The sequence below is a fragment of the Clarias gariepinus genome, chromosome 20 (genome assembly GCF_024256425.1).
Source record: "Clarias gariepinus isolate MV-2021 ecotype Netherlands chromosome 20, CGAR_prim_01v2, whole genome shotgun sequence".
NCBI lineage: Eukaryota > Metazoa > Chordata > Actinopteri > Siluriformes > Clariidae > Clarias > Clarias gariepinus.
In genome coordinates, this window is record NC_071119.1 from 23,600,001 (window position 1) to 23,613,893 (window position 13,893).

Here is a 13,893-nt window from a genome sequence, read left to right on the forward strand (position 1 = left end):
ACTTCAGCTTTTTTTTTTTTTCCTTAAACCACTGAAGCTCGGAAAAAATTCCCTCACATGACCAAAAAAAGGTTTATTTATTTATTTTTTGTAATTAGAAAGAAGTCGCAGAAAACACACTGACCAAAATCTTAAACACATTGTTGCCTGGTGTGTGTGTGTGTGTGTGTGTTTACTTGGTTTAGCTAGAAATTTCCCACACTCGCATTAATCACGGGTTTATATTTACACACTCGTTATTTGTGCGGTGAGCGACAGATCATCAAATGTTGTGTAAGAGATGTGTTTATTCAATAATTCTGGAAGGAGTCTCCAGTGTTAGTGCTGCGATTTAAACTTTCACCTCCTTTTAGTGCTTCAGGTACAAACACACACACACACACACTTTTACCCCGGAGCAAATGAACGCCTGCCATCAGCCTGACTACTGACAGCTTTTCTGCATCTTTTGTGTGTGTGTGTGTGTGTGTATGTGTGTGTGTGTGTGTGTGTGTGCGTGTGTGTGCGTGTGTGTGTGTGGGGTGACGTAGACACTCAGTCCGAACGTGCTGTTAAAGCCCCCGGTATTGATCAGAGGTAGTGGAGCACTGACAGCTGAATAAGTGCTGACAGCAGGTACACACAGCTGACAGAGAGGACAGGAGACCCGGGCTGATGACTGATATGTGTGTGTGTGTGTGTGTTCTTTGTGCTCAGGAGACCCTGCAGCAGCTGGTGATGATGCCTCTCCCCAACGTGCTGGTGCTCGGCAGAACCCCGCTCACTGGTAGGTGACTCTGATCTTCCTCATTTCCTCAACAGATTGATTTATGCTGTATGTTTCACACCAGTTTCTCAGTGCCTCGGTGTCTCAGTGCCTCGGTGTCTCAGTATTTCTGTATCTGTGTGTCCCAGGACCTCAGTATCGCAGTGACTCATTATTTCTGTACCTCGGTGTCTCGGACCCTGGGTATTTCTGTACCCCGGCATCTCAGTGACTCAGTATGCTGATGGTCCCTCAGGATCTCAGTAGATCTGTGCCTCAGCCTCAGTGGCTACGTACCTCCGTGTCTGCATGGCTCAGTGGCTCAGTACCTCCGTATTCAGTGCCTCAGTATTTCTATCCACTGGTATCTCTGTCCCTCTGTATGCAAGGGCCTCAGTATCTCGCTACCTCAGTATCTTGGTCTATTAAGCATCTCAGTGCCTCAGTATTTTAGTCAGTATGCCAATGCCTCTATATCCTGGTCCTTCACTATCTTGTTAGTTTCGTGCCTCAGTAGCTTTGTGTCGCTTTAGCTTCATGTCTTTTATCTGTGTGCCTCAATAGCTCCATGCCTCAGTACCTCAATAGCTCAGTTCCTCAATGGCTCTGTGCCTCAGGGCCTCAGTAGCTCAATGGCTTTGTGCCTTAGTGTCTCTAGGCCTCAGTAGCCCAGTGTCTCTGTGCCTCAGTGTCTCTATGCCTCAGTGTCTCTATGCCTCAGTGGATTTGTGCCTCAGTGTTTCAGTAGCCCAGTGTCTCTGTGCCTCAGTGAATCTGTGCCTCAGTAGCCCAGTGTCTCCGTGCGTCAGTGGATCTGTGCCTCAGTGCATCAGTAGCCCAGTGTCTCCGTGCCTCAGTGTCTCCGTGCCTCAGTGTCTCCATGCCTCAGTGGATCTGTGCCTCAGTGGATCTGTGCCTCAGTGCTTCAGTAGCTCAGTGTCTCAGTGTCTCCAGGCGTCAGTGAATCTGTGCCTCAGTAGCCCAGTATCTCAGTGTCTCCCTGCCTCAGTGGATCTGTGCCTCAGTGCTTCAGTAGCCCAGTGTCTCAGTGTCTCCCTGCCTCAGTGGATCTGTGCCTCAGTGCATCAGTAGCCCAGTGTCTCCGTGCCTCAGTGTCTCCGTGCCTCAGTGTCTCCATGCCTCAGTGGATCTGTGCCTCAGTGCTTCAGTAGCTCAGTGTCTCAGTGTCTCCAGGCGTCAGTGAATCTGTGCCTCAGTAGCCCAGTGTCTCCGTGCGTCAGTGGATCTGTGCCTCAGTGCATCAGTAGCCCAGTGTCTCCGTGCCTCAGTGTCTCCGTGCCTCAGTGTCTCCGTGCCTCAGTGGATCTGTGCCTCAGTGGATCTGTGCCTCAGTGGATCTGTGCCTCAGTGCTTCAGTAGCTCAGTGTCTCAGTGTCTCCAGGCGTCAGTGGATCTGTGCCTCAGTAGCCCAGTGTCTCAGTGTCTCCATGCCTCAGTGTCTCCGTGCCTTAGTGGATCTGTGCCTCAGTGCTTCAGTAGCCCAGTGTCTCAGTGTCTCCCTGCCTCAGTGGATCTGTGCCTCAGTGCTTCAGTAGCCCAGTGTCTCAGTGTCTCCATGCCTCAGTGTCTCCGTGCCTTAGTGGATCTGCGCCTCAGTAGCCCAGTGTCTCAGTGCCTCAGTTGCTCCTGCCTCAGTGCCTCAGTAGCTCATTGATCCAGTGTAAAGCGGTGGTGTGTAACTGCTCAGCCATGTGGTTTTTATTACTCAGTCATTAGAGCTGGATGGGGGATGGGGGATGATGGGGGCCGTTATCGGTTAAACAGAACCTCTCCGCTCTCCCTCTTTCTCTCTTTCTTTCTTTGTCTCTATATTGCTCTGAGTCTCCTCAGTCTTTTAGTCTCTCTGTTGCTCTTGCTGTTTTTTTCCTTCAGCTCCGTCCATTCTGATCTCTCGAAATCAGAAAGATACACAAAGATACACCAGTAGAGGAATGAAAAGACAAAGAAAAAGAGTTTCTTTCTTAAGAATAAGAGGTTTTTTTTAACTCAGTGTTTTTGTTTCACAGAGACATGTTTTTATTTCTCTTTAAATATTTTATTATTTGGAATTTTAACAGACAGTCATTTGTAATTAAACTTTTTTTTTGAATACAAGCAAGTAAAACTTGCATTTTAACATTTAAACATAACAAAGGAAAAAAGAACATAAGAAAAATAATAATGTTAAAAAAAAAAAAATAAAAAAAAAAAAACAATCCCTACCACATAACAACATGACCCATAAGTGCTATCCAATGGTAAAAGCAGGCACTGAAGGCATAATAAACATATTAATCAGAATTTGAAGAAAGGAAATAAAAGGGGCCCAAATTTTTTCGAATAACAAAATTTTGTCTTTCAGGATAAATCTTATTCTTTCAAGATGTAAAGTACTCGTCAACTCTGTTACCCATAATTTAAGAGTTGGAACTTCTTTTTTTCTTCCAGAACAGAAGGATAAGTTTTTTGGCAAAAATCAACCCATATGAAACAAACTGTTGTTGTACTCGTGTAAGTCTCAAAAACTCTTCAGAAACTCCAAATATAATTAATATAGGATCTGGTTCAATATGACTGTCCAGTGTGTCTGAAAAGACTTGAAATATTCCGTTCCAGAAACACTGTAGTTTGGGACACAAGACATAGCAATGAGACAAGGAGGAATCTGAAAACTTACATTTGACACATAATGGAGACACTTCTGGAAATATTTTGCTCAATTTACACTTGGAATAATGAAGCCTATGAAGCACTTTAAACTGAATGAGACAATGTCTTGCATTAATGGAACATCTGTGAATCTGTTCAAGACTTTGTTCCCAGATTTCACTTGGAATTTCTACTGCAAGTTCTTCTTCCCAGGCAGATTTAATGTTCTCCATAGATGGACATTTCATCTGTTCTAAACCCTTGTAGAGCAAGGAGATGGTACTAGCATCTCTAAGACATCTTTCCAGAAATGTGTCCAGATACATGGGTGTAGCTGTGACATAATTAGAAATGTTAGACTTCACAAAGTCTCTTATTTGAAGGTACCTAAAGAAGTGATTAGTAGGAATACTGTATTTCTCACACAGCTGCTGAAAGGATGCAAATTTTCCATTTATATATAAATCCCCAATGTTTCGTAACCCTACATTTTTCCAAAACTCAAATGCACTATCTAACATCGAAGGGCAAAAAGAAGGGTTAGCTGAAATAGAGAGCAAAAATGAAATCTGGGTAAATTTGAAATGTGTCTTTAACTGTTTCCAAATACGAACAGAATTTTGAATAACTGGGTTATGATTATAGAGTGAACTAACTATGCCTTTAGGTGATAAAAGTATTGCATTAATAGAATATGGGAGACATTCCTCCTGTTCCAACACCAACCAATTCTCCCCCATCGGAGTAGACATGTTTTTATTTAAAAGTATTTAAGAAATAATAAAGTAAAATATATAATACTGACTTTAAGTAGTATTATTAGTAAGTTATTGGATTTTAATGTATAAATTTATTTTATTATAAAAATATTTGTTAGAATTATTATTGTAAATGAATTAACATAGATTAATTTAGTTCATGAAATTTTATTAAGTATTAAATGAATTTCATAAAATGAAAAAAATATATGAAAACTATGAAATGGTTTAATTGGCATTTCAGTTTAAAACGTTCTTATTCTTATTTATGTTCTAATTTTACACATACTGTATGATGTAAAAATGATTCATAAAATGATGTAAAAAATGTGCTTTCTCTGTAGTTCTTAGCAATTTAAAATCTATATGAATTTTCGTACATTTTTTATTCTTTTAGTTTAATTTTACGTTAATTAAAAAGTTTGGTTAGAAAGATGTTAAAAACAGTAAATCTTGTATTAAAAAAGTAAACTTCTTACTATTTACCATTATATACTCTTAAATATTAACATATTTATTGAAATTTTATTTAACCATTACAGTTTGAACAACTAAACAAAAACTAAGAAATGAAATAAAAAACACCAAATATCATACAGATGAAGAAAGTTATCTTGGGCTTTTCTGTCCTCTTAGTCTCACTCTCTCTTTTACTTCAACACTTTTGTCTCTTCGCTCGTCTTAAAATTTTCCCTCTTAGTCTGACTTTTTATCCTTTCTTGCTCTCGTTTTCTGTCTCGGTCTCTCTATTCTGCACAGTGTCTTTCTCCATCCTTTTGTTTTGTTTTCCGTCCCTCTGTCTGAAAGAGACAGATGTCCCAGAGCTGACTCGACGTCTTTTCTTGTCCTGTCAGGCTGTGCTGAGTCGCTCAGATGCGTCTCTGACAGCTGCTCTGTTCATCCATCAGAACTGAGGACAACTGGAGGACAGAACTACCGAGTCAGGACAGGTGCGGTTTAGCCGCGGACAGTTCTCGTCCTGTTAGCATAGCTAGACGTGCATGGACGTTCACATTGGTGAGCGGTGACGTCACAGGCAGCCTTTGGATGATGTAACTTCATCGGTCATATATCAAGATCTATAGCGCTAGTAGCTAGTTATATTAGCTATAGCTTCGCTAATCTAATTTAACAAGCCTGAGCATAACTTAAATACCTAAATACGTTGTGTGTTCCGTGTATAGCAGAATTAAAGAAAATATGTGTAGGCCACACCCACAAGCACGTTGCTTGAACAGTGCTTATAATCATTTTATTCCTACAAATGTTGTGTCTCGCGATGCTGGATGTCGCTAGACAGGAAGCGGTCATCGATGACATCATCCATTATCTCTACAGGAAAGCGTTCTTTACTAAAGAATTATGAAACCCTGGGGTCCGTCTCGAGAAGCTGCTTCCTCTTCCTGTTCATCGCTCATTGTTCACAGGAAGCGCTGGCGGTCTGTCAGGGTCCCTGTGACCTCCAGTTTCCCGGAAGGGCGAGCATGATGGTGGAAGAGCTTAAAAAAAAAAAAAACAGTGCATGTGTATTGGAGGATCCGGGGGAGGCCCAGGGGTTCAGTCAGAGCGCTGTTTCCCCTCATCCCTCTCTCTCTCTCTCTCTCTCTCTCTCCTCCAAATGTCCTTGAATAGTTTATACACCACTCTGCTAAACCAGCAGGTCCTTATTTAAAAGCAGCAGGAATTTTCACCTCAGGATTTCTAGCCAGGTGTGTGTGTGTGTGTGTGTATGAGAGAAGAGAAAGGAGAGAGAGGGGGGGGCATCTTTATATGATTTTTTTTTTCTAAAAAAGAAAAAAAAAGAAAAGAAAGGGAAGAAGGCATTTCCTGTGTGGAGAATGCATGCAGATTCCTCAGCGTGACTAACGCGCATCACGTTTCCTTTATTATTCCGTATAACGCTTTATCCTGCAGCACTCATTTTCAGCTCCTTCTGCTTTTTTTTTTCCTCCCATAATCTCACAAACAGAATTCCTAAGGAGTTTCAGATTAAGGTTTCTTTATTTCTCGCACCAGAATGAGGACTTTGTAATGATAATCTCGCTCAAAGTCGCGGTTATATCCGCTTCATCTAGTGTGATTATGCTAACTAGACACGTCTGTGTTTGTACAAGCCCCGCCCCTTACGCAGATTACCATGGATTACCATATCTGAGCCAATACTGTACGTTGGTCAGAAATTGCTCTTTTAATGATATCCTTAAGTTTCATAGATTTGGAGAACCTGAAATCAGTCTCAGGAAAATTTCTGTCTGTCCAGCTAGATTTTATCACAGCGTCACACAAAACTAGCTAGACAGAATTCAATGAAACTTTGCCAGACCTTCTGTATTTGCCTAAACTGCCATAAATCAAAAAGTTGACGTTATGAGTAATTCTGTGCCAGATTACATCACAGCGATCAGCGCCTTTTTAGACAAATATAGCACTTTTTCATTCGAGGTGGGCGTGGCTATACGCACCACTCAACAGAACCAATCAACGCGATAGTTTACCATAAATACTCAGAATGCAGAACACACAGAAACTATCGAAATGCACCTAGAAAGCTCAAAAATCCTCAAAAAACACAAACAAAAGTGCAACGCGGCATAGTTTACTTAAAAAATTGCAAGTACACTATGAAAACTGAACCTTCAAAGATGATTGGACAGATTGATGTATGTTTATTCTTCCTGCAGGAAGTTTAAAATCAGTCTGAGGTGGGGCCTTTAAAAAACCTGGACTGAGATCCCAGTGTTATGCGTTCAAATTAAAATGTTGAGTAAAAGTGATGCTTCAAAAAGTTATGTGCCGGATTTAATAATCTACTTTAAACAGGAAGTGCATTTGGCAAAGTTAGACAGAGAGTTCTGCCATACAGAAAGACAGACCGACATGTATATGGGCTTCAACCTGAAATAATAAGAATAATATCTCTGATTACATTAAAGCTGAAGAGATCATTTTTAGCTTTAACTTTTTAACTATTTCGACAAATTCTGTAACCAGGTTCTAACATTAGTGTTTAATAAATAAGACAGCGTAATTCCCATAAGCCACATGTTTTGTTCCTGCATTTCTTTTCAATTGTGTTCCTAATGAATGAATGAATCAATCAATCAATCAATCAATAAATCTCGGTCATGGTTCAGCTTCTACTTTACTGGACAAAAACATCCTGGACGTATCCAGCCTGCGGTGAAGACGATGTCCGTGTCCTGCAGCCTCCTTACTGTCGTAACTTCACGCTGGTTAAACAGCCCGTATGTTTGCCTGCCTCCGATTGGCCGCTCTTTAAGCCCCTCCCATCGTCTGGGCCAAGCGGGAACCATCAGTGCCAAGCAGCCCAGTTGGACGAACCACCTGCTTTCTCCTTCTTAATTCTGCCGTGTTAACAGTTCATCTCCCCCAACAGCTGCCTTGCGCCTCGTCCCAGGGCCTCCCACAGTCCTGGAGCCGAGGATTATGGGACTTTTTTTTTCTCCCCTATTTCTGTTCAACAGGTGTACACCTAAAGCTTACACATCATGATGATTTAAAGCCCGTGTCGTTTCTTTGATTTCAGAACAAGGCCTGGCCGAAGTGAAGAAGCTGCTCTTGCTGTTGCTCGGGTGTGCTGTTCAGGTATAGAAACACACAGACAAACACACACACACACACACACCCGTATGCGCATCCTGGTTATGATTTACAGTAACTGTGCAGCTGGGGGAGACACCAGATTGTGCAGAGTGAAAAGAGAAGTAGGCGATAATGCAACGAGTCTGACAGGTGGCATCGGCTGGCCAGGAGCCAAGATGAGCTCTGGGCAAGGAGCCGGCTGCTCTGTAGGACGGCAGGGGCCACTTTAATCGACACACACACATGCACAGTGATACACAGCACTTTAACTCTATATAGCGTAAAAAAAAGAAGAAGAAATTGTGACAGCACTTCCAAAACAGGAAGTAAGGGTGCCAATACTTTAATTCCTTCCTCAAACATGTGCCCTCTCACACACTCAGGGAGAAAATACAATTCATTTTCTAGTAGTGCACTTCCATCTAATCAGACGGTCGCGTGATTTCACCGGGCCCGAGCCGGGGGGGGCCAATACTTTAATCCGGAGTGATAATACACAAGAATTGGCATGCAGAACATGGATTCGCCTGGATTCGCCTGTAGCCTGTATTTGAGGCTGTATCGCAAATATCAAAAAGAAGTCAATATTTTGAAATTGCAGTATAGTGCTGTAAAAAAGTATTTGCCCCTCTACCTGATTTAAAAAAAATATATTTAATTGCATATTTGTCACATTAGTGTCTAATGGGAAAGGGTTTAAAGTGAAAGTCTAGATTATAAACGGAAAACGTCGGATCAGACCTGCCCGTGGAGCACATCCTCGTCTCTCCACACAGCTCCATCGATTCGTGGGTTCCCCTTAACCGGCCCCTTTTCCCTCTTATTAATAATACACTGAACAGGGTTAAGGGTTAAGATAAGCATGGACAGCGGGAGACTTAGCAGCGGGTGACCTCTCAAGAGTAATTTGTGTTTTGAGCTCGTCCAGATTCTCTCTTCTGTGTCCGTTCGCAGTGCGAGGAAAAGGAGGAGTACATCGAGAGGATCCAGACGCTGGATTTTGACACCAAGGCGGCCATCGCGTCTCACATCCAGGAGGTATGGAGACATGGACCTTATTGTGAAAAAAAATCATAATGTGGATGAATCGATTCTTTTTAACTTGTTTGTTCTTCCACAGGTCACCCACAATCAGGAGAATGTTCTGGATCTGCAGTGGCTGGAAGGGGGCGAATCTCCGCCTGAGGATTTGGACTCGTTTTCCAGAAACCTGGCCTTCCATCTGAGACGCCTGGTGGACGAGAGAGACGAGCAGCTGGAGGTACGAGAGATAAAACAGAGAGAAAGAGAGAGAGAAATAACTTGGATATGGATTGGTCACAGGGTTTGTATCCCGGATGCTGATTGGCTAGCACGGAGACCTTTAATCCTTACTGGAAAGAGATGGTGATTAACCTCAGTCCTGCCCTTGAGCTCCTGCAGCCTCGCAGACATTCCCAGCATCTTTTGCTCCTCTGAGGCTGAATAATGGCCAACAGATCATCAGTAGTGGTGGACGGTCTTCATTAATACGCCATTTATGCTCTTTGTTTTCTTCTTCACACACACACTGTCCTTGAATGGACGTTTTATTGACACGAATATGCTCAAGCTAAATCTAAATATGACCCCCAGTCACAAAGAGTGGAATTTTTTCTTTTTCCAGTTTTTTTCCAGTAAAACCAGCATTTCACTGACCGAACTTCCCCACAAAACGTTTTTTTTTTTTTAGATGGTCGTGTCTCACTCTATCAAACGTGACCTCATTTGAAGAGTTTTCTCTCTCTCTCGCTCGCACTCCTGGTTTCTATTTAGTGGAATCATCACGGCCGGCTGCTCTGCACCACAGTCGCACAGCTGACCTTAATCTGCTTCCTGTCTCCGAGGACAGCCAACGCTCTCTTCGCAGTCGGCCATTTTACTGTTACGGTTAAAAGCTCCAGGCCCAAGCCTAAAGCGCTCTACAGTAGCACGAGACGATATTGATATTGCAATAAATAAGAATGCAATACGCTTTTATAACACGAAGGAGCTTTTACAGGTTTATGATGGAATGCAGGGTCGAGAAATTGAGTATAATGACTGCAGCTTCTCTTGTGCATTAGTTTGTATTGCAGCTTAGTGCCATGCTGCTTATAAATCTGCCCTTTCCAGCGATGTTCCATGTTGTATTGAGGTCGCATCTACTTCTTATCTCCTCCCACAGACGATCGTAGAGCTGACCCAGGAGCGTGACTGCGGCCTGTGCCCGGCTCCGCCTCCTCCGCCCTGCGCCCAGTCCCCTAGCGATTCGCCCAGCATGCGCCGCACCGAGAGCAGGCAGCACCTCAGCGTCGAGCTGGCAGACGCCAAGGCCAAGATCCGACGCCTCCGCCAGGAGCTGTGAGTACACCATACCGACGTCGACACCTGACCCACATGCTGATGTTGTATAACATGACTTCTTTCTAGATAAAAACATAGATAGCTTCAGTTTATTTGTTTATCATAATTTAACTTTATGAACTGTACTGAAGCTACGTATTTTTAGCTAAAGTTGTAGCTAAGCTAGTTTGTTTGCCCACAGGATAACATGCGTGTAACAGGATGATACATAACATGATGATTTGCAGAATTATTCGCTACTGTGACATCAGGGTTCGATACTCAGTCCGAATCAGTTTCAAAGAAAAATTAAGTAATTGTTTTTGATGGTCATCTGAAAACATGTAATTTTACTGCTATGTCGCATATTATTTTGTACACAGTTTTGAGAAATCGTATGCAATTTGGAATTATATAGTAAAAAACAAATACAAACTATCGCCCTCTTCTGGTCTGGAGACTCACTTAATTTTACATAGGAACAAACGAGAGTTACAGAATTAAAACTTTTTATTAAAATTCAGTTTAATAGTATAAGTAAAAAATACTTTAGATAACCTCATTTGTCATTAAGTATTTACTGTCTTTATGGTCCTTACAAAAAATTTGGCACCTCTCAGCCATTGTGAACTTTGTGTGTATTTTTTTTTTTTGGAAAGGGATAAAATGCCGCAATGTTCTCGAACCCCACCAATGTTTTTTAAATACAATTTTTTTTTCCGACATAGCAGTAAAATGACATGTTTTCAGATGACCATCAAAAACTGTTTCTTCATTTTTCTTTTAAACTGATTCGGAGTATCGAACCCTGATGTCACAGTACTGAATAACTCTGCAAATCATCATCCCTCATCCTTACTCATGATTCGACTGACTTCCTGTGGACTTCCCGAAACATGTTGACTTATTACAGAACGAGCACTCTTATCTTTTTTTTCTCTCCTTTTTTTTTTATAAAGCAGTTCCTCTGCAGGGCCCTGGCCAGAGTCCATACACTTTGTTGTTTCAGCCTTGTAAATAATTGAACTTCCCCCTTAAGAGCACATTAACCTTGAAAGACAATGCACAGCGGCGTGATTTAGAACTAGCGGTCGTGCTGATAGAGAAGCGGTTTTTAAAGACTAGAGGAAGTTGGATTTAAAGTGCAGCCGGCTTCGCTAATCGGGAAGTTTAATAGCCGCGTTCGAGATGCTGCAGTTGTCACATAATGCGAGGCAGCGCTTTGTTTTTGTTCTCCTCGCACGAGGTCGTGACTCTGTGATGTCGACGCGGTGAAACACTGCTGTCTGTCGGGCAGCCTGCGGATCAGGTGCCTGAGGGATTCGACCCAGATCACGAGATAATCTAGCATGCGTGATATTCTTGAAAAGTCTTTGGCCTACTTAGGGGTGTCTCCGTGTGGTTTTTATTAGAGCATGGAGCTAGTGTTTATTGCGACACATCCCTCTCCTTCTGGTGTGGCAACAATGACTTGCTAACTGGAATCAGATTGTACACAGAAACACACACAGCACATGAATGTACGTTTCTCATCATGAACCAGATGGAGGTGTGTTTTCCTCACACACCTTCTTACATTAGCCAACATATAGACCTCTCATTAACTCATTATACACGTTATTCAAATATAGTGGCGAGGGTAATAAAGGTCATGTGACTCAGGACGAGGAGACAGTTATGTGAGGACCGGAGCAGGACGGGACAGAACAGAGCCGTGTGTGTTTGTTCAGATCACATGAGACGGTTGCAGATTTGCATGCCCTCAGAGCTTCTTTTTATTTTTATCTTTCTTTTCCTCTTTGAGAATTCTTTGCACAAGGGGGAAAAAAACTCACAGCAGTCCGAACCCTAATGCAAATTTTAAACATAAACATGAATAAATCTTTTCCTAATTGTGACTTAAGAACATTTTTATTAAACCTTAAAAAAAAAGGATCCTAAATATATTCATTACTTCAAAAGAAATCATATTATTTTATGTTTGTTTATTATGCCTCGACTCCTGAGTTAGAACTGGAAATCTCATTAAAAAATGAAATTAATTATGAGCTCATGAGAGATGTAAAGTGCGTGTGTGTGTGCGTGTGTGTGTGTTGTAGAGAAGAGAAAAGCGAGCAGCTGCTGGACTGCAGACAGGAACTGGAGAGCCTGGAGAAAGAGCTGAAGAGGATTCAGCAGGAGGTACAAAACATGACTCGGACCCACACTCGGCACTTACCCGTACACACACACACACACATACAGACAATGATCTCCCTTTTTGTGATAAATCTTACCATCACAACAGTGCTATAGTGGAAATTACAGACTTATTGCTTTTATAATTTAATGTACGTGTCAGGAAATAAATCCACAATCCACTGAATGAGGAGTAACTCCGCTGCTTTAGGATTAAGACTATTTTTTAATAAATGAGTAGGAACAATTGAGCACTGAGCATAAAACACAAAATATAGATAGCGCAGATGACTTTAGGAGAGGAGGTGTGTAATAAATCATTTAAAATGCAGTGTGATTTAATCGGCCTTTTGGTGGTTAATTAGATTCATTGAATCAATGGATTGATTTTTGATTCTGAATCGATTCATGTTTATTAAATTTACAACTTTTACATTTATGAAATCCTTAAAAATAAATACTCTACAGCTTTTTTTGCAGCAAATTTTAACTGATTCCGGTTAAAAAAAAAGTGATCACCATTTTTCATAACAATTAAAGCTTCTTCCTATCACCCGATCCATGTTTCGTTTTTCTTTTCTGTAAATACGCATACACATTTATATTTTTATTAGATAAAAAGAAACACATTTGCGGAATAGAATTTCAAGCCCTTTTAAGTCTGTAGTGTCTGTTACTTTGTTGAATTTTAATATTTCAAGGATCTTAACTCTCATTCAGATGAAACTTAGCCAATTAAAATTTTACATGAAAAGACCATACCTGAAAAAAAAAAATTATTCTAAAATGCTGGATTGTAAAGATATTGCAACATGAATTTGACCTGTGGTTACGGACACTACAGATTTAAAAAAGATTTTTTTGCTCTATAAGCTTTTTACCAAAAATCAATTTGGGCAACAAATTTTAGCTTACACCAATTTTACCATCAATACTCATTAAGAAATATGAATAAGTATTAAATGATTTAAATGATTATAGTTTGAAGTGAGACAGTATAACGCTGAAAAACGTCCATATTTTGGGGCACAAATATCATCTCTCCAAAAACAGCTGAAATTAGCAACTTAAAATTTTTACAAAAACTGGTCACTTCCATGTTGTATAAACTTCAGAAGTAGCTTCTTTGGCCATTTTCTGTATTATATGTACAAGATTAAAACATAAAATCAGCACTAATACTGTGTTTCGGCCATTTCTATGACGCGAGACATGACATTTAAACAATCTACACCATTTTAATGTGTATTCGATACTTTTTAATACTTTAAAACCTGCAAGAAATCAAGCTGCTCAAGATAAATCCAGTAATAAACATTAGTGCTACTGATTCAAATCATAAATCGCTTGTGATTATTTATTAAATGTAACTAGTAACTAGTATCTTTACACTTCACATAAGGCTGTGTGTGTGTGTATCGTGTTGAGAACCTCCAGTTGCTGTCTGACGCGCGCTCGGCGAGAGCCTACCGCGATGAGCTGGACGCTCTGCGAGAGAAGGCCATCCGGGTGGACAAGCTGGAGAGCGAAGTGGGCCGATATAAAGAGAAGCTTCACGACATCGAGTTCTACAAAGCCAGGGTGGAGGTACGAATGGCCGTGCGTTAGATTCCCTCA

General features: G+C 41.2%; 1 protein-coding gene across 6 annotated transcripts in view; it reads left to right on the plus strand.

The window, feature by feature from the left end:
• ccdc88ab (coiled-coil domain containing 88Ab) overlaps positions 1–13,893 on the plus strand; it is a 56,951-nt gene that overhangs the window by 25,709 nt on the left and 17,349 nt on the right. For 5 of the 6 annotated variants that reach the window (XM_053479667.1, XM_053479668.1, XM_053479663.1 and 2 more), the window contains exons 4-10: positions 697–766; positions 7,700–7,758; positions 8,710–8,793; positions 8,876–9,016; positions 9,941–10,116; positions 12,198–12,279; positions 13,705–13,863. In XM_053479667.1, coding sequence (XP_053335642.1) covers positions 697–766; positions 7,700–7,758; positions 8,710–8,793; positions 8,876–9,016; positions 9,941–10,116; positions 12,198–12,279; positions 13,705–13,863 — 771 coding nt within the window. The remainder of the gene's footprint in view (positions 1–696; positions 767–7,699; positions 7,759–8,709; positions 8,794–8,875; positions 9,017–9,940; positions 10,117–12,197; positions 12,280–13,704; positions 13,864–13,893) is intronic. The other variant, XM_053479664.1, reaches the window with a different exon arrangement.